This window comes from Crotalus tigris, unplaced genomic scaffold (assembly GCF_016545835.1).
Source record: "Crotalus tigris isolate CLP2741 ecotype Arizona unplaced genomic scaffold, ASM1654583v1 scf7180000018030.5226217, whole genome shotgun sequence".
In the NCBI taxonomy this organism is placed as follows: Eukaryota; Metazoa; Chordata; class Lepidosauria; order Squamata; family Viperidae; genus Crotalus; species Crotalus tigris.
In genome coordinates, this window is record NW_024096786.1 from 1,971,226 (window position 1) to 1,994,151 (window position 22,926).

A 22,926-nucleotide genomic window follows, 5' to 3' on the forward strand; every position below is an offset into this window, starting at 1 on the left:
TTTTAACTTGTTCAGGCCCACTCATATGTCGAGTTACAACTGATTTCCTTCTTGCCTACATCATGGTTACAAAGAAACTGCCTACTTTCTCTTAGAATTAGAGAAGCTATTTTGTGCATTGAGTTTAATATGTGGTCTTCAACGCCATTATTGGAATGAAATATGAATTTACTTGCACCAAATGATGAAATACATGTTTGGAAATATTTCATTGAATGGAAACAGATAAACTTCTTTTACACAGATTATCCTTCTGAAGGAGGATATGTCATGTATTTTCTAATGCTTGCAGGCTAGGAAGCCAACAGGCATCTAGATATTGTTGAAGGATTACTTCAAGCCGCTCAAATTATCCTTGCCAATTTTAAGGAAAATTGCGGGTTTTAATTCAACAGCATCTTCAGAGCAACGTACTTTTGTTTACTGAAAAATTATTTAATGTTTTCGGATTTTTATTTCAAATAATTTTTAAAGAGTGCAAGAACTTTTTACCCACAGTGCTCATTTTTATTCAATTCATTGCAACACATTTACTCTAAAATTAAAACCTTGCTCTTTGCTAAAACAAGGAGCTAGTCCTGTTAGTGATGGGTTGCTTATTGACTTGCAGAGCCAAATAATGATTTTGGTATCAATCCCAAAGCACTAAACAACTTGGGACTGAGAGGTTTCCTGTCCCATCCTCCATTTGTTTTATAGACATCTAAAGTTCTTGTTGCCAGTGCATTGGGCAATACTTTATTTTTTCCCAGTGGTATCATCTTGTTTATGGAATGTCATAAGAACATAATTAATTAGCAGCTGAAGTGGATCATAACCATGTTGGCATTTCTAGTATTCCAGTATTCTATCATTCACTTATAGCTTAATTTGCCAGGATAATGAACAATGTTGGATTAGGACTAAAGAAACTAAGATAGGGTTTACAGAGCACATTCATCTGTGGTTTGCTTATCTAAACTTTATTAAATATAAGAATGCTGCACTAAGTTCCAAACTTAAGTTTGCCAATTATATAGCATGCTATACATATCACAATATGACTAAATATGATATATGAATCCAACTCAAGTTCAAATCGTCACTAAGTCATTGAGTGATTTAGAATCAGTAATTATTTCTCAGTTTAACCTACTTCCCAAAGTTGTTATGAGAATACAGAACAGAGGCAGGAATATAGCTAATTTATTTAATAAAATTATATGGTCACATCTCATTTACTCTGGATGGTTATCAATTAAGACAAACAAATGCAGGACAAACAACCAGCTTTTAAAAAATAAATAGCTGCCAAGAACATTCGTAACAGCCCATTTTCAGATTAACCATAAAAATGGGCTTACCTATATTGGCAGAGCTTCAGGCTATGTGGCAAAGCCAGTTTTTTAATAGCTTGTGAATGGCCAACAGGGCTGAGACAAACCTAATCTCACGGGGAGATGATAATCCAGAGGGCCAATGCCATGGCAGAAAAGACTCTCTTCCTGGGTCCCATCACATGGAATTCTCTAACAGATAGGACCTGGAACATTCTTCACCTGCCACATCTAACAGGATGGATAGACAATACTGGGAAGAGACAGTCCCATAAATAACCTGGCTCCATGCCGTGGAGGCCTTTAACATCTTGAATTGCACCCAGAAGCACACCAGTGCAGCTTATGGAGCAGAGGTGACACATGTGACACCCAAAACTTTCATCCTTGCATTTTGCACCAGCTGAACTTTAAAACAGTCCTTAAGGACTGCCCCAAGTAGGATGTGTTGTATAATCCAATCAGGTGACTAAGGCATGCTGCTTTGCCTTTTAAATTGCTGTGTAATCCTAAGAAAAGCTGTTAACTGTTCTAAGGTGTTGCAGACAGATGCCACATTCAGATTCGCACATATCCAAGAATATTTTGGAGACCGCATCCTTAGCACTACACAGCGCTAATATCTGGATCCAACATATTTTAGCCAACTAAAATTCCTTACATTAAATTACAACCTGGTAAAAATACTGAAGTATTATTCTTCATTTGATACATTTGTCCTATCTTTCTTTTTGAAAGAAAAATGTAATATACCTCACAGATAAGGGAACATCTGTTCTATTCCATTGGCCTGCTGTCATTGCTTTTCTCTTCTTTTTTTCTTCCAGTTGCAAGGTTGGCGGGCTTGCTGAGCAGCTTCTAATACTGTCCTGATAAAAGCAGTGGTTATTTAGCTGATCAGGTTTGAGATCTAATAGCTGGTCAAGGCCAAAAAAATATCATTGTGCCCAAGACCTTTAAGATAAACCTACTTCTAGTGGATATGCATAATTTTATTATATGGTTGAACAATTATTTAAAATATGGCAAAATCCATATGTCTTCTAGGAATTGGGATTACGATTAAAATCACAAATGAGCCATGGTTAGAATGCAGTATTGCAGACTAGGTCTGCCAATTGCCAGCAGTTCGATCCTGACCGGCTCAAGGTTGACTCAGCCTTTCGAGGTCAGTAAAATGAGGACCCAGATTGTTGGGGGCAATATGCTGACTCTGTAAACCGCTTAGAGAGGGCTATAAAGTACTGTGAAGCAGTATATAAGCCCAAGTGCTATTGCTATTCAGATTTTCTTTAACACCATATTAGGCCAAATTCCACAAGTGTTTGTAGTCACTAGCTCCTAACTATTCATTTACAATGAAGTTGTGCTTATGCAATTGTGTTAGAAAAGATTTATATGATGATATCTTTGTTTTTCACACATATTTTTCATTTGGTATTTTATATATAGTTTATTGATTTGTATGCTGCCTTTCAACATGCAGTTCATCAAATGCTAAAAAAGAAAGAGTTATGGTTAAAAAAAACCCAGCAGAAACTGTTAGTTAACACTGTTTTTGAGAAATAAAAAGGTCAGGAAAATATCTGCTCTGATGTTGGAGAGAGTTATACTAAGGAAACTGCTCAAGATAGGAAGTGTCACAATTTACCATCCGAGAGAGAAATCTTTTCAGTTGCCACACATTTTGTGAAATGACAAGTGTAATTTTCAGAGAATTTGCATGTAAAATATATAAAGTATTGATGAAACAGGAGGCTTTAATATTTCTTTCTGCAGCATAAACTCAAAGGGACATCTGGAAAATAATTTACCAACTGCATGACAATTACATGCCCCATTTTCTTAGAGAGGCAATACTGTAGTGGGCAACAATGATTTTCTTCTAGGACCCCTGTATTTCTAAACTGTTACAGTGTATGAATATATAATGTCCTAGGCATTTCAGCTTTACAAATCTGTTGCTTTTCACAAAATAATGAACAGTACTTCTATTAAGATCATTAGCATTTTTTCTTGTAGTACTTTAGTGGCATGCATACAAAGAGCAAAATTTTTTAATCTTGATAAAAATGCAAGGAAATGAACCAAAACATATTGAGTACAGAGGCATTCCATAAAAGAAAAAGATGTTTTCAGGGGGAAAAGCATTATATTCCTGCCCATTCTGCCCATAATTTAATGTTTAAATACCACAAAAAGAAACCTAAATTAGCTTTCAATGCGCATTGCACACTTTCTGAGTTTTATTATACATTTAAAATTCTCAATGCATGTTCCAATTAGTTAGATTCCATTGAGTTGGGTTTGATTCCTGGGTAACAGTATGAATGCTTAGCACTGTGATCTGTTTTTTGTAATAATTTGTGTCTTGTTCAGGAACATTCTAGCAATTTCTTTTCTCTTGCCCATCTACCTTATCCTATTTTGGTCCCTCATCTGTATGTATCACATGCCCTCAATCTCTGCTTGCTGATTATTACTTCAAGGAAACAATTGGGTTTTATTTGGTTCAGGTTGAGTGATTGGTTCTTCTGTAGTCTTTGGGACCCTACATAGTGATATCTAAATTCAGAATTCAAAAATGACCATCTCCTTTATTTTTTCTTCATTAATTGTAAATTCAGTAAGTAAGTAAATCACCATTACCTTTGTTTTCTTAGTATTTATTATTCAACTTTATTTTTTTGCTGTTTTCTACTTTCTTTTTGTCTAAGAATTGGTGTGGTCTACTTATCTTAATAATTAGAAGCTTGACCACCAATTTGCATTCTGACTATGAGTTCTTCCAATCTCATATTTGTTGTAATAGATTTTCTGGGTATGCTGGACAGAAGAACTGAGGTCTATATGCATGTTTGTCTCACTTCTTTTTATATTCTGAATCAATCAATTTCTCTAATATTAATCCATAAAATAAATTGTTCTTGTGCGGAATCTTTACCATTAAAAATAATCAGATATTTTGGTACTCTTGTTAGACACATTGAGTTCCATATTCTAGGATACTCTACATGTGCTATTGCTATGGACAGATTAATAGTGTTAAAAAAGTGGTACTTTTTGCTAGTAGTTATATGTTCCCTTTTCTGGTCTGTCAGAGGTCATCCATAAGAACCACTTTAGTTTAAGCTGTGGTCAAACAGCTTAACGTGAGCAGAAAATTAAAAGTGAAGAAATTGCCATTCTTCCCAGTCTGTGGTAATAGAGGCACATTCAGGTGAACCTATAGAAAGCAAGATGAACTGATTATCTCATTATGGATTGATGCTATGCATGTCCATGAATGACCTCTGAGACAGAGCAAAGGTCTGATTTCTGTCCTTGATCATCTAGTGCAGCGGTTCTCACCCTATGGGTCGCGACCCCATTTGGGGTCGATCGACCATTTTTCGGGGGCCGCCAAAGAAGGCGATCTGCCATTTTCTCCCCTCAGGCGGCGCCGCCGCGCATGCGCATCGCGCATGGGCGCCACCGTGCATGCGCATCGCGCATGGGGGTGGCGGTGCCCCCATGTGCGCGGCATCGCGCATGCGCAGAACGTTTGTGTGGCAGGGGTCGCCGTCACACAAACGTTGAGAACCACTGATCTAGTGGCTTTCAATGGCCTGACTTGAGTCTGAATCCAGACTGGAAAGAGTCCACCTAATCCACTGTGCTGAAAAAAGGACTTCCAGCCAGCTATCTGTGGAGACAATAGGAGCAAAGAAATAAGCACATTTCACCTCACATCCCCACAATATAATCCCTAATAAAGGCTCATCCCTATGCCACCTTTCCTGAGAGTGGCCCACTCCCTGTCTACCATTATATCTCCTTATTTTAATCTGATTTTGATTTCTTCTGGCTGAATGACAGATGGAGAGAACTTTAACTAATCAATGGAGAAAAGCCTTAAGTGTTCTTACATATTTTTCTCTAATTAAATAGCATATTGTTATGGTAAAAAGTCTGGTCAAGATAGCCCAATTTTAAAAATTCTTATTAGAATTAAGTTGAGTCTATTATGAAAAACCTTAGGAGTTAACAGAAGACATGTAGTAACATAGAGGAATGTATTTCAATAGAAATTATTGTCTTATAAATGCGCAGCTGGCTTAATCTATTTTCCCTAACTAGAAAAGAGAAGAGTTACTATCTATGAATGTAGAACTAAGTTGATTTGCTTGGAACTAAAGACAAACAACAAAGACCCAACTAAATTGTAAAAAAAACACAACCCTATGACATTAAAAGTCTTCCTTAGAAATCTGATAAGGAATAAGAAGTATTAATAGTGTTAAAGCTGCAATGTCAATCTATATGTTATGTATGAAAGCATGTGTGTGTGTGTGTGTGTGTGTGTGTGTCTGTGTGGAGGGGGGGAGTTTCCTCTGAATCAAGCTTGGTGACCTCATGGACAACTCACTGTATTTTTCCTGGGAAAACACATATTTATCTTCTATATTGTTGTTATTGCATTTAGGAATTGTTTTTTCAACTTTGCCATCTGGCTCAAAGCCCCATCTGGTACTACATGGTGGACTCTATCCAAGTATTAATCAGATCTAGCTCTGCTTAATTTATTTATTTTATTTTTTATCTGCCAGCACGAGCTCAGTTCTCCCAGCACTTACCAGGAGATAAAAAATTATTTAAATTGGGAGTAACCAAAACCTTTCTACATTACAAATTGCTCTTAACCTTAAAGTGGCATGCTAGGGTTTCATTGTTTAGATTTTATTTATGGCATTAAATATTTAATATGATTGATCTCCAATTATGTATTTAATAATTTTTTCCTCTGTCAAAACCTAGATCTCAGTTCTCATGCATCCCTCAAAAACTTAGTGTGGTTCTCAGAAACCTCAAAAGTTATTGATAAATTGTAATCCTAATGGGGCAGAGAAGAATGATTAAATCTATCTCTATCCCAGAGAGATAGATACAGATTTTGGAAATACATATAAATTGTTTTACAGATGGTTCACATTAATGCCCATCTGCAGCTTGCTAACAGCAACCCTTAAAACTTTTTATTAAAAGAATTCCTAGTAGAATCTTCTGTTTTCACAGTCTTATGGTTTTAAAAGTTGAAAAACAGAATATTTAAATATTGGAAACTGGAAACTTCAATACTAGTATACAAAAAGTATGTGCGTATGTGTATATATTTGCTTCTGTGCATACACATGCACATTTGTATATACTTTTTACAAAGTTTAAGATAAGCAGTTACCATTTTTGATTAGAAAAGTTTTTTAATAAAAGAGAAGGAAATTCATGGAAACAAAACATTCGTTTAGGTCAGGGGTCCCCAACCCCTGGTATGTGGACCGGCACCAGGCAGTAGCACGCCAGAAACTAGGCTGTGCAAACAAGAGAAGCCCCATCCACAGGATGCAGGCAGCACGTGAAACCACGCTTCCTCCAGTCTGCGGAAAAACCTCTCTCCACGAAACTGGTTCCTGGTGCCTTCAAAATTGGGGGCCACTGGGTTTAGATAACTTGTGAACAATTAATGATCTTTCCAGTTTGCTGTACTTTCTCAGCTAATGGAAATGAAAATCACTTAATATTACAGTGAGTTTGTAAGTTCTGACAAATATTTAAAATTCTTATAGGAGTTTAATTCTTATGAGTATTAAAAATGATTCTTTGAACATAAGCTATTCCATAATGTTTTATATCTCAATGTGGCAGCATCTAGCCAACTTTACCCAAACTTGGAAAGTTAGTAATGCCAGGCTGGTCAGGATGGGAAACCAACAGGAGATATTAGGTTAGGCTGGGAAGCTGGAAAAACACAATGGGAGAAAATACTGGGAAGCTACAATTGCCTTGTATCTGAGAACATTATCTGGATGTCCTTATAATTATCAGGAGTTGAACTCAAAGGCATCTTCACCTTTGCTTAGAAAATGATATTACGTGTTGATGTAATTATTAGGAGTTGCACTCAGTTCAAGGGTGTCTTCATCTTTATCTTGCACTGTGGGGGTTTTAGGCATTTATTTAGGCAACATTTCCTTTTGAATGTTTTCAGTGGTGGCTTAAAAGAAATAAAGCCTACCTTATCAGAAACAAGTTGTGGAAAGAAGCCATTTTCTGTACTCTACAGAAAAGTGCTACTAAGAGACAAATTGAAATACTACTATTCATCTCACATACATTTAAATAGTAATGAAAGTGGTGCTTTCTGAACTTGGCTGTTTGCTTTCAGTTATTTCATTACTCAGCACCACACTGATGATGTTACCTAGTCTGGTAACTATGAAACATCTGCAAGCAAAAAACCAAGATCAGAGAGCACCCAGGACTCCATAGTCCAACCCCGAGCTACATATATGCTTTATTGATAAATTATTTGCAAATTGTTTAGCCCAGAGTATACATAGCTAGGGTAGTCTACAATGCTTTTTACCACAGTACAGTTCTGACAGCCTAAGTTTGCTAGTTCATTTTGTTCATACATATGCGCGCTATCCACAATATACCAGAAGGGGCGAACGAACTTAGCAACAGCTGGCTAGCTGCATTTGGGGGATGTCAGGTCATCTGAGGTGACGATAATGTCGCCTTGTGTCTGTGCAAGTCCAGCGCCAGCTCCCACTTCCGTATGGAATGCTGCTAGCTTTTCCCACTGGAGTGGAACTATTTATCTACTTGCATTTTACATACTTTCCAACTGCTAGGTGGGCAGAAACTAGGGGCAAATGAAAGGAGCTCATTCCGCCATCCAGTGCCGTCGGCTCAAATTGCCGGATTGTTGACCAACAATTCCAGTGTCTTTAAGCCACTGAGCCATTTTGCCCACTAAATTATTTGCACTAGATGTAGCTTAGAAAGTCCAATTTGTAATAACTGATTTCTAAAGAAGTTATCAAGAAAACAGTTTATGAAATTAATTTTAGATGTTGCTTTTCTCAGATCTCTCCGTTACTAAAATAAATTCTAAATGTGCAAAATTTTGTTTTAGCACTGGGGATGGAGATTTTTGAGGTGGTGGTCTGTTTTGCATTTAAGAACTATCTGAGCATCAGAGTATATTCATCATTTAATTAAAGGTTCTGGTGATCGAGGGTTGTTCAAAATCTCAATATTTGAAAATGGAACACAGTCTAAGTCAAGGGTAGGCAATCTTGGCTCTTTTATGATTCATGGACTTCAACTCCCAGAATTCCGAGCCAGCCATGCTGAGGGAAAGGGGAGAGGTTTCCAAGCTGAGCCATGCTGGCTCAGGAATTCTGGGAGTTGAAGTCCATGAGTCATAAAAGAGCCAAGGTTGCCTACCCCTGGTCTAAGTGAATCAACCATTGAGTTCTTCGTCTTTTGGTCAACATAAAATTGGATGTTATACAGTATCTCATTCTACTGCTCTTAATCTTCAGTCCAGCATTTCTCTTTAGGAAACTATTAAGGATCTGGAGCACAGGGCACCAATGTCTTCAACTCATTGACCCCTTTATGAAGTCTGAATGCTTCTCAACCCCCGATCGTTTATTATATGAAAATAATTTTAAAATATTTTATATATAAATAATACTGCAAATAACATATACAACAAATACTAAAAAATAATAATTGACCACTTGGATAATCCCACTGAACCCTGGAGGTAGTTAATGACCACCTTGGGAAACCTGCTGTAGAGGTTTAGCACTTCCAGGAAAAGTTGTCAGATATGACAAATGTTAAAATGCTGTTGTTTCGACTTAGGGCTCTAACATAATTATAATAAAAACAAACCCTGCAAAACAGAAAAAAAAGTTTTGCAACAGTAACTAGGGAGTGACGAGAGAAAAAAAAATAACGGACCCAAGAACGACTTTCTAATCTACCTGCCCATAAAAAAAAAACCCCAATCCTTTGAACCTGGGAACCGAAGTGGGAGCAAGCACTTTTTAAAGAACAAGAGACCCGGTTCAAATGAAGCGCCACGACGAAGAACCTCATTCATACTTTCTTACCGAAGCCTGAAGTTAGCTCCTTTGTGCTGGAGTTACTACAGGCTGCAGCGAATCGCTGCTGTGCTGGGACGCTTCCCGCCAGTCAGCCTGGCGTGTCTGCCCCAAATAGGGACTCCCTCCCCACGACCTTTGCTCTCCCCCCCCCCCCATAATCTGCATAGAGGAATGACAGGCATTTGGCTGAACAGGAACAGTTTGAGTTGAGCTGCGACGGCAGCAGGAACAAGAGGAGGAGGAGGATTTGCAATTAGCTCGCAAGAGGAGGCAGAAGTTGCACGGAGGAGGCTGCTAAGGCGAGAGCCAGCCCCGGGAGAAGCTGAAATGAGTTCTAGGAAGTTTCTGTGCGAGAGGAAACCTGACCAGAGGACCAAGAGAGCCGCCTGATTGCTGGATCCCGGCCCTCCTCCGGGACGCGAGATGGGCCAGACTTCAGTCTCCACTCTTTCGGCAGAGGCTAGCGGTAAGTGGAGCTGGAAATCTGAAGAAGGCGATCTTTTTGGCGGATTCTCCCTTCCCCCAAGCGGGAGCTAGAGAGGGACCGCTTTTGTGGCTAAAAGAGAATTCGGCGTTTATCGAAACAACATGGTTGAGGTGCCAACCTCTAATAGGCAGACCACCCTTATTATGCCGTACGCAGGGTCCTTCGCAGAAGAGTAGAATGCCCCTCGGGATCTCGGCAAGAGTTTCTCTTAAAGGAGCAGCCCTTTCTTTCCATGAAGTTCTCGAAAAATAGTGACTTTTGTTGGTTAAAAAAAAAAAAAAAAAGATTTTCGAAGTTTCTGAGTGCCTAATTCTTAGAGAAAGGCCCCCTTTCTGGTTGTTTCGAATCGGAACTGCGAGATGCAAAAAAAAAACCCAAAACATTTTTATTGCCGAGATTTGTAGCACGTAGATCCTTACAGTCCACGCCCCACTTCTTTTTACACATTATTTTGTTACTACGCGTGTGACTTCCTATCATGTATTTATATTGTTTGTGTAAATTTAGTTAGTTCTAATCTGCTTGTTGCACATTCCTCTCTCACTTTTGAGCCACATAAATATTTTGGTGTACTCTAATTGTGCAACACTTGTTTTATAAAAACAAACGGATTGTTGATGAGATAGATAACATACCACAATGGCAATCCATAAAATATTTTAACATAACATTTTTGGGATCTTCTAAAATGAAAATTGTAAAAGTTAAAGTACTGTGTAGAATCTTTTATGTAAGATATATGTTAAGAGTTCCTTAATTACTACATAAAACATGGTGGCATTTTTGGAAGATTTTGACAAATAATATGATTCCAATTACTGATTAATATAGTATATTTTGAAATATTAGCTTAAAGACATATGTGCCATCAATTCCACAATGTAGTAAATGCTTGTTCTGATCAGAAAAGTGTCCATAGTGTAACTGAATCCATGAAAGTGTATAAAACATAATTCACATTACACAGAACATTGTTTAAGAAAGCGTGCAGTTGTTTTGCTGTGGGCTGATTATTAATTCATTTCATTTTTTTGTAGGATACAGATGCAGCAACATTCCTAGTAATTATGACTCAGAGCAGTTGAACACTTTATAATTAGGGGCTGTTTTTCCTTCAAAAACACATAAAATATAAACACATTCATAGGCCTTTGTTATATTCATAGAATTAGGGTTTAACAGCTTAAAGTTTTAGGGCTTTAGAGTTGTTTTACAAATTATTCCTCTGTTGAGAGTATTTTAGATATTTAACAGATGCAGTAGAATAGGAAGTATAACTCATTCCTTCCTGTTCCTCTTCACTATCACTGGCTCAGCAAGGTGTTAAAGATCAACTAGTGTAAATCTTAATTGTTCTCCTTAGAGCAGTAAATTTCTTGATCTGCATAGCAAATCTTTGTCAAAAGTAGCCACCTGGAAAGCATTAGGGAACAAGTAGCTGCCATTTATAAGAATTGGCCAATGGTAGTTGAAAACTTCAAAAGGAATATCTGCCTGTTATGTACTTAGATGTTAATAAAGCATAAAACAAACATGTTTTCTGTTAGTGGTGATTTTGTGGTAAGTTACTTTTGTATAACACTTGGATTTTTTTAAACATCTATTTGCATGATGGCCAGTTTCAACTCAAAATCAGCCCCTTCTTGTGCTGCCTTGTTGGAATTGTGTAAATCAGTAATCTAGCTTTATCCATGTTAGTAAACATTTGTATGAGCTGCAAGTAATGCAGTATAACAGAGTTGGAAGAGATCTTGAGTTTGGGTATGTGAACTGCTGGAGAGTTTAGCCTTTAGTCTAGATTGGCTTTCTCCAACCTGGATGTTCAGTTGCATGGCCATTCTGGCGGCAGTGGATGTTGTATAGTGGCTAACATGTTATGAGATCCTTGTTCATTTCCACTTTCAGTTATAGAAGCTTATAGGATGATGTTCAGCCAAGCATTGTCTCTCAGTTCAGCTTATTTCACAAAGCTGTTATTGTGGGGAATATGGAGGAAAGGGTAACCATTTAACTACCTTGATATTCTGGACAAAAGGCAGAATATATGCTGACAAACAGATTTACAACAAATAAACAGAATCTATCAGTTGTTCATGTATGATGCTTGATGAGAGGATGTTGCAAAAGCTCATTTTAATGTGATAGTACATTTGGTCAAACATTATTAATACTTCTGAGAATTGCTAGTCAAAATGACTGAAGAAAACCTACATTTGTTACTTAGATAGAGATCTGTGTTTAGTATGCATTATTAAATTATAATGCATTCAGATATTTGAAACAGCCGAGCAGTTTCTGCTATATGAAGAGATCCACAATTTGCTCAGTGCCTATTCTTTTTCTATGGATGTCAGCAATTGCAGCACAATCCTTTTATAAAAATATCTGTGTTTGGATGCAGAGTCACAAGAATAATCAGGCACACAGGTTTAGCTGTTTTACTAACAAAATCTTATTAAAGGTTATTAAGAAATGTCCAAGAGGAAGTATATTCACTAGAATGCTTCAAAAAAAATTATGATTGAGTAAGAGCTACTTTAAAGAACGTATTTTTAGAAAGTGAATCTATGTTTCACCAAAGCAACACTATATAGTAAGCTATTGGGTTCCTACAATTTACTGTTTTAGTTTATTTCTCTGCATGGTTGCTTCTCCACTGATCACTGGATAGGTTGCATGATACCTTCTTCTGTCTATGTTTGTACTTTCTTTGCATATATCGGAGTAGAGTTGGGTAGACTAGAGTATTCTTCTGTTCTGAAGCAAAGCAAATGGCTGTATTCAAGAATAAGGTGTTTTTTGGCATTGGCTGCCTGGCTTTAAAATTGTCTTTTCAGAGAAATAGCCTTGTTTGTATTTGTTTCTTGAAAAGGCTGTTTAAGAGGGTTTTCAAATTAACTAATTGACTTGTATGTTTTTAAACAGTTGTGATTAGATAATAAAATGTGAGTGCTTTATAATCATAATTTTTGTGGGTTGATTGTGAGGTTTGATAGTAAAGTTAAAGTTTAGAAGTTGGAAGGGATACCTGTATTAAGATAGGAAAACACATGATAATAGTAATGCCGCATTACATCTGACATATTTCGTATTCTTGAAGTGATACAACAGAACACTGATGGACAGTTGAGTCTTCTTCCATCCATCTGTCTCTAAAGTTCTAACAATTTTGACTGCTATTCCTACTAGTCACTGGGGACGGATTGGAGAAGATCCAGAGCTTTCATTGAAAAATTCCATATCTGTTAAGTAAATGCCCTTCCTATATATTTCAAGGATTCTTGGGTTGTTGAGAGGAAACCAGAGCTTCCCCCTTAAAGCTAACGTTTGATAGTATATCTGGATATTCCACTGCAATTTAGCAGTAAAAGAAGCTATTATTATTATTATCAATCATTGCACAGTCAGCCAGATGTTCAGACTGGATTTGGCATTTTGTCTACCTATCGAGTCCTTACCCAGGACCTGGGATAGGCAGATGTGGATGTTTGATGGTATTACAGATATCGTCGCAGGATGGAAGCAGTTCCTAATAAGGCCGCCTTTTGCAATTGACTAATAGCGAATTTGTCAATGCCAATGGTGTTCAAGTGGTGCTCCAGTTGTTTTGGGATTGCACCCAAGGAGCCTATGACTATTGGTACTACCCTTGCTTGCTTTTGCCACAGTCTTTCTATTTCTATTTGTAGGTCTTTGTATTTTGTTATCTTCTCCAGTTCTTTCTCTTCTATTCTGCTATCTCCAGGCACTGCCACGTCCACTATCCAGACTTTTTTGTCTTTCTTATCGACAATTGTTAAGTCTGGGGTGTTATGTTGCAGGTGCTTGTCTGTTTGAATTCTGAAGTCCCAGAGCAGTTTAATTTTATCATTTTCTATGACTTTCTCTATTTTATGATCCCACCAGTTTTTGCTTACAGGCAAATGATATTTTTTGCAGATCTTCCAATGCACCATTGTTGCTACTTTGTCATGCCGCTGCTTGTAATCAGTCTGTGCAATCTTCTTGCAACAGCTTACCAAGTGGTCCACTGTTTCTTCAGCTTCTTTGCATAGGCGGCACTTACTGTCTGTTGCTGTCTTCTCAATTTTGACTTTGTATGCATTTGTCCTTAAGGCTTGGTCTTCTGCAGCCAGAATTAGTCCCTCGGTCTCTTTCTTCAATTTTCCTGCTCTTAGCCATTGCCAGGTTTTATTATTATCTGCTTTCCCAGCTATTTTTTTCATGTATTGGCCATGTAGTGCTTTGTCTTCCCATGCCTCTATTCTGTTCTTCATTTGGTCTTTCTTGTAGGCCAGTTTGGTCTCTCCAGTAGTTAGTAAGCCTTCCTGATATACTAATTTCAGTGCATCTTCATCATTGTTCTTCAGATATTCTTCCAAAGCCATTTTTTCTTCTTCAACCATCTGATGTACTTGTAGCATTCCACGCCCACCTATTTGCCTTGGTAGATAAAGTCTATCAATGTCACTGCGTGGATGAAGGGTATGATTCATTGTCATTATTTTTCTGGTCTGCCTATCCATTGCTTTTAGTTCTGCTTGAGTCCAGTCCACTATTCCAGCTGTGTACCTAATGACTGGGATTGCCCAGGTGTTGATTGCCTTTATGGTATTTCCTCCATTGAGTTTGGACTTTAAGATCTTCTTCACTCTCTTGATGTATTCACCTCTAATCTTTTTCTTGACTTCAGTGTGCTTGATGTTGTCAGCTTGAAGGATACCCAAGTATTTGTAGTACTCTTCCTCATCCAGACTCTTAATGTTATTTTCGTGGGGCATCTTGATTCCTTCAGTTTTCATTATTTTTCCTTGTTTGATAGTAAGTGTGGCACATTTGTCCAAGCCAAACTCCATTACAATATCTTGGCTATATATACGGACAGTGTTGAGCAGTGATTCTATTTCAGATGATGTTTTTCCATACAGCTTCAGATCATCCATGTAAAGGAGGTGGGAAAGTGTAGCAGATGTTTTTGATGTTTGATAACCATGTCCTGAGTTATTCAGTATTGTTGACAGAGGAAACAATGCAATAACAAATAGTAATGGTGATAATGAATCTCCTTGAAATATTCCTCTCTTGATATTAGCCTCTCCCAGCTTCTCACCATTGATCTGCAAATGTGTCTTCCATTGTGCCATCGATTTTTGCACAAATTTTCTGATGTTTCTACTTACTCCTGTTATTTCTAGGCACTTGATTATCCAATCATGTGGCAGAGAGTCAAATGCCTTTTTGTAGTCAATCCATGCCACATTCAGGTTGGTCTTCCTTCTCTTGCAGTTTTCCAAGATCATTTTGTCTATTAGGAGTTGATCTTTTGTTCCTCTGCTATTGGGGCGGTTTCCTTTCTGCTCAGGTGGAAAGAGATTGTTTTCAACTAGATGCTGTTGTACTGCATCAGCTACCACACCAGTTAGTAATTTGAAAGTTGTTGGTAAGGCAGGTAATTGGCCTGTAGTTACCTGGTGTTGCCCCTTTTGCTGGATTTTTCATTATTAGGTAGGTTTTCCCAGTTGTTAGCCACTTTTCAATTTCTCCTCCTTGTAGTATATTGTTGAACTGCTTGGCAATGAGTGGGTGTATAACAGTTAGATGTTTCAACCAAAACCCATGCAGTTCATCTTCACCTGGTGCTGACCAATTTTTGATTTTCTTTGCTCTTTTTTCTACCATTTTTGTTGTTATTACTAGTTCTTTCATTTCAACTTCTGTTTTATTTGCATCCACCTCTTTTAACCAAGCCGCATCCTTGTTGTATTTCTTTGGGTTATCCCATATCTGCTTCCAGAACTGCACTGTTTCTTCCTTGTCAGGTACTGACTGATTCCTTGCAGTTTCTCCATTGATGGATTGGTAGAAACGTTTCTGATTGGATTGAAATTGGAGGTTCTGCCTATAGTTTGCAATTCGAGCTTCATATCTACTGATTTTCCTGGCTATAGCTGTTATTTGTTGCTTTATTATTTCCAGTGCTTCCTTGATCTTCCTTGTTTCTAAGTGGTATTTCTTGATTAGGTATTCTTTGGTCTTCTTGTTCTTCAGCTTCTTTTCTTTCATCTGTTCTAGCTTGCTTGCATGTGATCTTAACTTGCTGATCTTATTTTCTAGTTTAACCTTCCATTTTTGTGGTGCACTGTTTGTTTGTTTTTCTTTTTTGTTGATTTTACATCCCAGGTATTCTGTTATAACTGCAGCTGTGCTGTACATTAGTTGGTTTGTTTCTTGCAGTGAATTGGTGCTTATACTTGCTGTTGCAGTATTTGCATCTTTTAATGCTTGTGCTAGCTGTTTCTTTGGAACAAGCTTCAATGCAGGCAGCCTTATTCTGTTGTTTTTGTGCTGTTCTAGATGCTCAGTTATTCTTTGTTTCAATTCTTTTATTTCTTTAGTTAGAGGGTTTTGTTCTTCCTGAGGAAGAGGTGCCTGGTTTCCAAATGAGAACAGTTGTATATCTCTGCTGGATTCCTTCACTGCCAACTCCCCCTGGTTTGCCTCTACATTCTGAATTACTTCTGGTAAGGCTTTGATTTCTTTGCCCTGGGTAAACCTTTGCAGTTCGTCCAATTCTGTTTCTGTAATACTTTATTTCATGTTATAAATCGGCGTTGATCTGCTAGTCTCTGTTCTGTTATTTCTGATTCTGGATGTTGTTCTTTCCAGAATGGTGCATTCGTTTTAGATATCCTCTTCTTGTTGGACTTGATCTGTAGTAACAGATCATTATTTCTTTGTTTTCCATCACTGTGTATCTGCGACGGGTAGACACCTTTTCTTCCAGTAGTTCTGCAGCTGCTGGCCCTGGTTGCTCAGCCAACAGTCCTGAGTCCTGTAACCCATTTTTCACCAGATATCCAGGAACTCCAATATCTAGCGCGGACCTTGTTAACCCGGGCGACGTCCGAGCCGGTATGGCATTCTGAAATTTACGTCTCACCATATTTTTTATGGGAGAGACACTCTTTGTCTGACTCCTCTGATGAGACCTGTCCAGTATGGTTGAACCTCTGGCATAGCTCTCATCTTCCTCAGAGTACACAAGCCCCACAACCACGTCAAGGTAGTGCCTCATTGGGGGTATTATTATTATTATTATTAGTATTATTATTATTTTAAACAAAGCATTTGTATTTTACTTATATCCAAAACACCTCTTTGGTCACCAGAAAAAAAAATCTAGCCAAATAATTGTTGGATTCTCTGTTATTGGCCATTTTGTAACCAAAGTATTTTATTTGTCAGAGTGCTTGCTTATGCTGAAAAGATGGTCCTAACTATCTGTTTCTTCTTTCCTGTGACCAAAGAGTTTTACTCCATAGAATCCTGCTGTTTGTTGTGTTTGGCAGTCAACAAAGGCATTGTCTTAGGTCAAACATTAATGTTCATTTGAACTAGTTTGTTCTTCAGTCTCTTGGGTTTAGGGACTTCCTGTTTATGAATGTAGAAAGAGCATTTTTCCTATGTGGCTACAGAGGAAATTGATCTTACGCTGACCAAGTTGATCTTATGCTGTCACCAGCTATTACTTGTACATAAGCTGCAAAACTAGGTTTTTTTTCTGTTTCAAGAAATAAACTTTGAAACCATATTGAAAAAAACTACAAAAATGCTAATGAGAAATGGTCCCCTGATAATAATTTAGACTGACTAGCTATTAAATCTGAATTTCTCCATATTCTATGCAACAGTTGTTCTCATGCAGAGAACTCTTTGCATGAAAAGGAATATGTCTCTGAAAAAAGGTACACACTTCTCTTTCTCTACTTAGTTGAAACTCAATTTTCATTTTGGAATGGAAACTTTCTGATAAAAAATCAGGGGGTACAATCCCCCTTACTGGTTTCCTTGGACTTCTCAGGGCACTTCCATGATTATTCTGCATGGGTTCTGCATACCTTTGTATTTCCACAGTGTCAGCAGAGTTGGAGAGTTCTTATTTCCTGCTCATCTGCAGTGTGATAGTAATTTTGTGATGGATTGGGTTTTTTTGAGGTGCAGTGATTCCACTTCCCCATGGGAGGAACTTCAGTCTTTCTGTGGTGACTTGGCTTTGCTTCAGGTCTTGTAAGGGAAAAGCTGACTTGATGGTTTTGTAGCTCGTCAGTAACCCAGACAGGGAATAGGCATGCAATTGGCAAGAGTCTGGTCCGTTTTCCTCATGAAAATCAAACAGAACCAGTGAAGAAAGACAATGGAGAAAGGTCTGCTTGACTGCTATTTTCTACTTCCTCCATTGACCATCGGAAGGAAATTCTGGTCATCTACAGGTAGTCCTTGACTTACGATCACAATTGAGCCCAAATTTTCCTTTGCTAAGCAAGGCAGTTGTTAACTGAGTTGTGCCTCGTTTTACAACCTTTTTTGCTACAGTTGTTAAGCGAATCACTGTAGTTATTAAATGAATCATGCAACTGTTAAGCAAATCTGGTTTTCCCCCATTGACTTCGCTTGCCAGAAGCCATCTGGGAAGGTTACATAGGATGATCACATGATCCCAGAACAGTCCCAATTGTCCTAAATACATCTCGGTTGCCAAAAGATTTTGATTAGGTGACCATGAGGATGCTACAGTGGTTGTAAGTGAGAAAACTGGTCACAAGCCTTTTTTTTTTTAGTGCTGTTGTAACTTCAGTCACAAAATGAAGAGTTGTAAGTCGAGAACTACTTCTAATGGAGGGAAAGGAAGAAGATAGCAAGGGTATTTGCACAATAGAGCAAAACTGCAACAGCAGATTTGTGAAGCAAGACAAGTAGCTCTTCAGAGAAATCTTCAGTCTTAACATGACTTTATATTGAAGCACAGGGAGTCCTCGACTTACAACCACAATTGAGCCCAACATTTCTGTTTGCTAAATGAGACATTTGTTAAGTGAATTTTCCCCCATTTTACGACCTTTCTTGCCACAGTTATTAGGTGAATCACTGCAGTTGTTAAATTAGTGACACGGTTGTTAAGTGAATCTGGCTTCTCCATTGACTTTGCTTGTCAGAAGGTTGCAAAATGTGACCATGTGACCCCAGAACACTGCAACTGTCATAAATACGAGTCAGTTGCCAAGCATCTGAATTTTGATCACATGACCATGGGGATGCTGCAAGGGTCGCAAGTGTGAAAAATGGTCATAAGTCACTTTTTTCAGTGCGGTTGTAATTTTAAACGCTCAATAAATGAACTGTTGTAAGTTGAGGACTTAACCTGTATTGAATTTTGATCACACAACCACTGGGGATGCTGCAAGGGTCGCAAGTGTGAAAAATGGTCATAAGTCACTTTTTTCAATGTGGTTATAACTTTGAACGCTCAATAAATGAACTGTGGTAAGTTGAGGACTTAACTGTAGTAATAACTGAAAAACAATAAGGTGAAACTTAGTCCAAACAAATAGTTTCTGTGATGAGTAGTTTAACTATGTTCTGTTCACCCTCTTCAGAGATGGCTTTCATCTTTCCAATCACTGTAGGACACTTAATGATTGACGACACAAATTGTCCATCTGACTCGGAGCACCTGCAATTGGTCTCTTGAGACAGAAATAGTCTTCAGATAACCAGACTGTGAAATCCTCCTGTTTGATGCATGGTACATGGTGCACCTTTTGCAAAAATCCAGCCATTCTAGTCAGTGCAGAACATAAATGCTTGAAGGAGGTAACTCAATTGCATTCTTGGTGACAGAGCTTTGCTATATTTATTGGGTTTCAGTTCATTTTCAGGCTCTACTCAGTAATTTTTTTAAAGGCCTTCAAAATACCTGCTACTCTGTATATGTGTATCTTTTCAGACCCCTAGAATTTCTAGGAAGACCAAAACTTTCCAGCTGAGTGAGCCAAGTTAAATATACTTCAACCCTGTTACAATTCAAAACAGGCTCTTTCTGACTTAGAATAAATTATAGTTAAAATATCACAGTACAATTAAAAAAACACAAAGTCACATATAAGAGACAATAACAATAACCAACATAACCGAAATATCAGAATACCTTAAAAATAAGAAATATAAAGGATGTATCTAAATATATGTCAGAATATCCGATGTCGTCCGTAGCGCGAAGGCAAAGAAGACCGGCACACACTGACACCCAACAAGCACTTTATTATGCAGGTGAGACAAAGTCAGCACTGGTGTTAGTTACCTCCCACCGCCATATATTGGCGTGCTCCACCCTTTGGGTCCGCCCCCGGTTCCAAACCACCATCCGCTTCAAATGAATAAATGCTCCACCCTTTCCCTGTGCTTTCCCTTTCCCCGACGGAACTCCGCCCCCACCCCCCGTTGTCCGTGCGCCCGAACTGCGCGTCAGTTGCCCGCCGCCAATCTTACCCTGCCTACTGTCCCGGTTGCGAAAGGATAACCCCCCACCCCCCTTTGCTGGGTCCGGCCGCCGGAGTGCAGTCCTTTCGGCCCCAGATGGCCCGTCCATCGCCCTCCCTTCCGTAAAGCGCAGCTGGCATTCATGGTCCTCCGACCCCGTCGGTGACTGGCTTCCCTTAGGCTTCACTGGCGTCTGTGGCGCAGCCCGCGGAGATGTCTGCTCAGTTGACGTTCGGCTGGTGCAGTCATGGGGCGTGGCGGGGCAATGCTCAGCTGTTTCCCGGGTTGGTAGGTCGTTATCCGTGCTCCCCCGTCCCCGTTCGTATGGCAAGCCTTTAGGGGCTTGACATGCGGCCCCCTTTACCACGTGTCCCCCTGGAAAAGAAAGGGAAGGGGTTGAATGTACCATGTTACATCTGTCTCGCCCTGGCTTCCCCGGGCATTTACGGTGAAACGTTCGGATTAGGTTAGGTGCGTTTATATCCTCCTCTCCCACCCAGGTTGCGTCCGACAACGGGTATCCTTTCCATCGAAGGAGGTATTGGGTCTTACCATAGCGCCTACGTGAGTCTAAGACTTCCTGCACTTCATAATGGGACCCCGAGACCGGCCCGGGTGCTCCGTCAGCGTAGGGACTTTTATGTGCAGGTTTGAGCAGGCTACTATGGAACACGGGATGAACTTTGCCTAGAGAGGCGGGTAGCCGTAATTGAACCGTCACCGGGTTGACTACTTTGAGGATCTGGAAGGGACCCACATATTTCGGCCCCAGTTTTTTGCATGGCACCTGCAAGCGTAAATACTTGGTGGCTAAATATACCCAGTCTCCCACCTGGAACGGTTTGTGCTCTGCTCGTCTTTTGTCGGCTTGGAGTTTGGCAGCGGCCTCGGCCTTTCTCCGTGCTTCCTTCACCCGGTCCCACAACCCTGTGATCTGGGCGTACCATGTTTGAGGGGTCTGGCCGCTAGCTACCTCTGGTGACAGGTTGGGAATGGGGTTAAACTCCATCCCATATACTATCTTAAACGGGGTATATCCCGTACTGTTGTGGACAGTGTTATTATACGCCACTTCAGCAAACGGCAAGAGGTCCACCCAGTCCGTTTGCTGAAATGACACATAACTCCGGAGGTATCTTTCCACCATGGCATTTGCCCTTTCTGCCGCCCCGTTGGTGCTCGGATGATACGCTGAACTCAACGCCTGTGAGGACCCTAGCGTACGAACGAACTCCCTCCAGAATCTCGCGGTGAATTGCACCCCTCTATCCGACACAATTCTTCTGGGTATGCCATGGAGTCGGTAAACGTGTTGAATAAACAACCGTGACAACCGCCGCGCTGATGGCAGGCCCTTGCATGGGATAAAATGCGCCTGTTTGGAGAAGAGATCTATCACGGTCCATATCACGTTGTAGCCCCGGTTGCCAGGCAGGTCTACAATAAAATCCATGGCGATCTCTTCCCACGGCCGGGATGGATCAGCCACTGGTTGTAACAACCCTATGGGTTTCCCTACTCGGGGTTTGGCACTGGCGCATACGTGGCATCCTCTGACATACCGTTCCACATCTACCTTCAGTTTGGGCCACCAGAATTGTCGTCGTAATAGATGTAGGGTCTTTATAAACCCAAAATGGCCCGCTTGTTTTGCGTCATGGCATTGTTGGAGTACGGCTAAGCGTAGCTTCTCGGGCACATATATCTTACCGCCTTTCCATGCCACACCGTCCCGAGTTGTCAAGCACCCTGAATGCTTATTCGCCCATGTATCCGTCGGCAGGGCAGCTCTAATAGCCGCTAGGTCACTTACCTGAGACCTGTGACTTACAGTCTTAGCGGTATCATGCCGCGGAGGCGGCACTAGTGCTTGTATGACCTCCTCCCGCTTGCTATGGTACTGCGGCATCCGCGACAATGCGTCGGCCAGAAAGTTTTTTCCTCCCGGCACATACCTCAGTGTGAACCGAAACCGGTTGAAATATTGGGCCCACCGGACATGTTTGGGGGCTAAGCGCCTCGGGGTCTGTAGCGCCTCTAAATTCTTGTGGTCTGTCCACACCTCAAACGGCTGCTTGGCCCCTTCTAACAAATGCCTCCATGTCGCTAGAGCCCAGCGGATCGCGAAGGCCTCCTTCTCCCAGACGGTCCAGCTACGCTCGGCCGTCGTGAACTTCCGCGAGGTATAGGCACATGGCTGCAATGCTCCCCCACTGTTCTTCTGCAACAGCACTGCCCCCACTGCCACATCACTTGCGTCCACCTGTACTACGAATGGAGCACTCTGGTCTGGGTGGCGCAATACGGGCTCTTTGGCAAATAACGTTTTCAGCGTCTCAAATGCCTTTTGGCAACTCATAGTCCACTCTATTCGTTGGCTCGGGCGAGGTCTCGTCGCCAGGTGTCTTGTCCGTAGCAGTTCCGTGAGGGGATGCACCACGGTGGCAAATAACGGAATGAACTGGCGATAAAAATTCGCGAATCCGAGAAAACTTTGCAGTTGGCGTCTCGTCTGGGGCGCTTGCCATTCCTGTACTGCTTGCACCTTGCTCGGGTCCATTTCTACCCCGCTCCCCGATATACGGTAGCCCAGGTAATCTAATCGCTCCCGGTGGAACTCGCACTTAGACAACTTTACATAAAGTTGTGCCTCCAATAACTTCCGTAGCACCTGCCTCACCAGACTGACATGCTCCTCCCTTGTTGCGGTGTATATTAGAATATCATCTAGGTACACGAGTACCCCGCGGTATAGGTGTTCATGCAATACCTGATTGATCAACTGCATGAACACCGCCGGGGCCCCCCGTAACCCGAACGGCATGACGCGAAACTGGAAGCTACCCAACGGACAGTTAAATGC

The 22,926-nt window shown here is 40.2% G+C and overlaps 1 protein-coding gene across 4 annotated transcripts in view; it reads left to right on the plus strand.

Annotated features, from left to right (window-relative positions):
- The window catches only part of PHACTR2 (phosphatase and actin regulator 2), a 128,795-nt gene that overhangs the window by 31,451 nt on the left and 74,418 nt on the right, over positions 1-22,926 (plus strand). Inside the window, exon 1 of one of the 4 annotated variants that reach the window (XM_039346830.1) lies at positions 9,442-9,725. The exons of the other annotated variants lie outside the window; for them this stretch is intronic. Within the exon in view, the coding sequence (XP_039202764.1) occupies positions 9,683-9,725 (43 nt within the window). The 5' untranslated portion in view covers positions 9,442-9,682. Of the gene's footprint in view, positions 1-9,441; positions 9,726-22,926 lie in introns of those variants that run through there. 4 annotated transcript variants of the gene reach the window in all.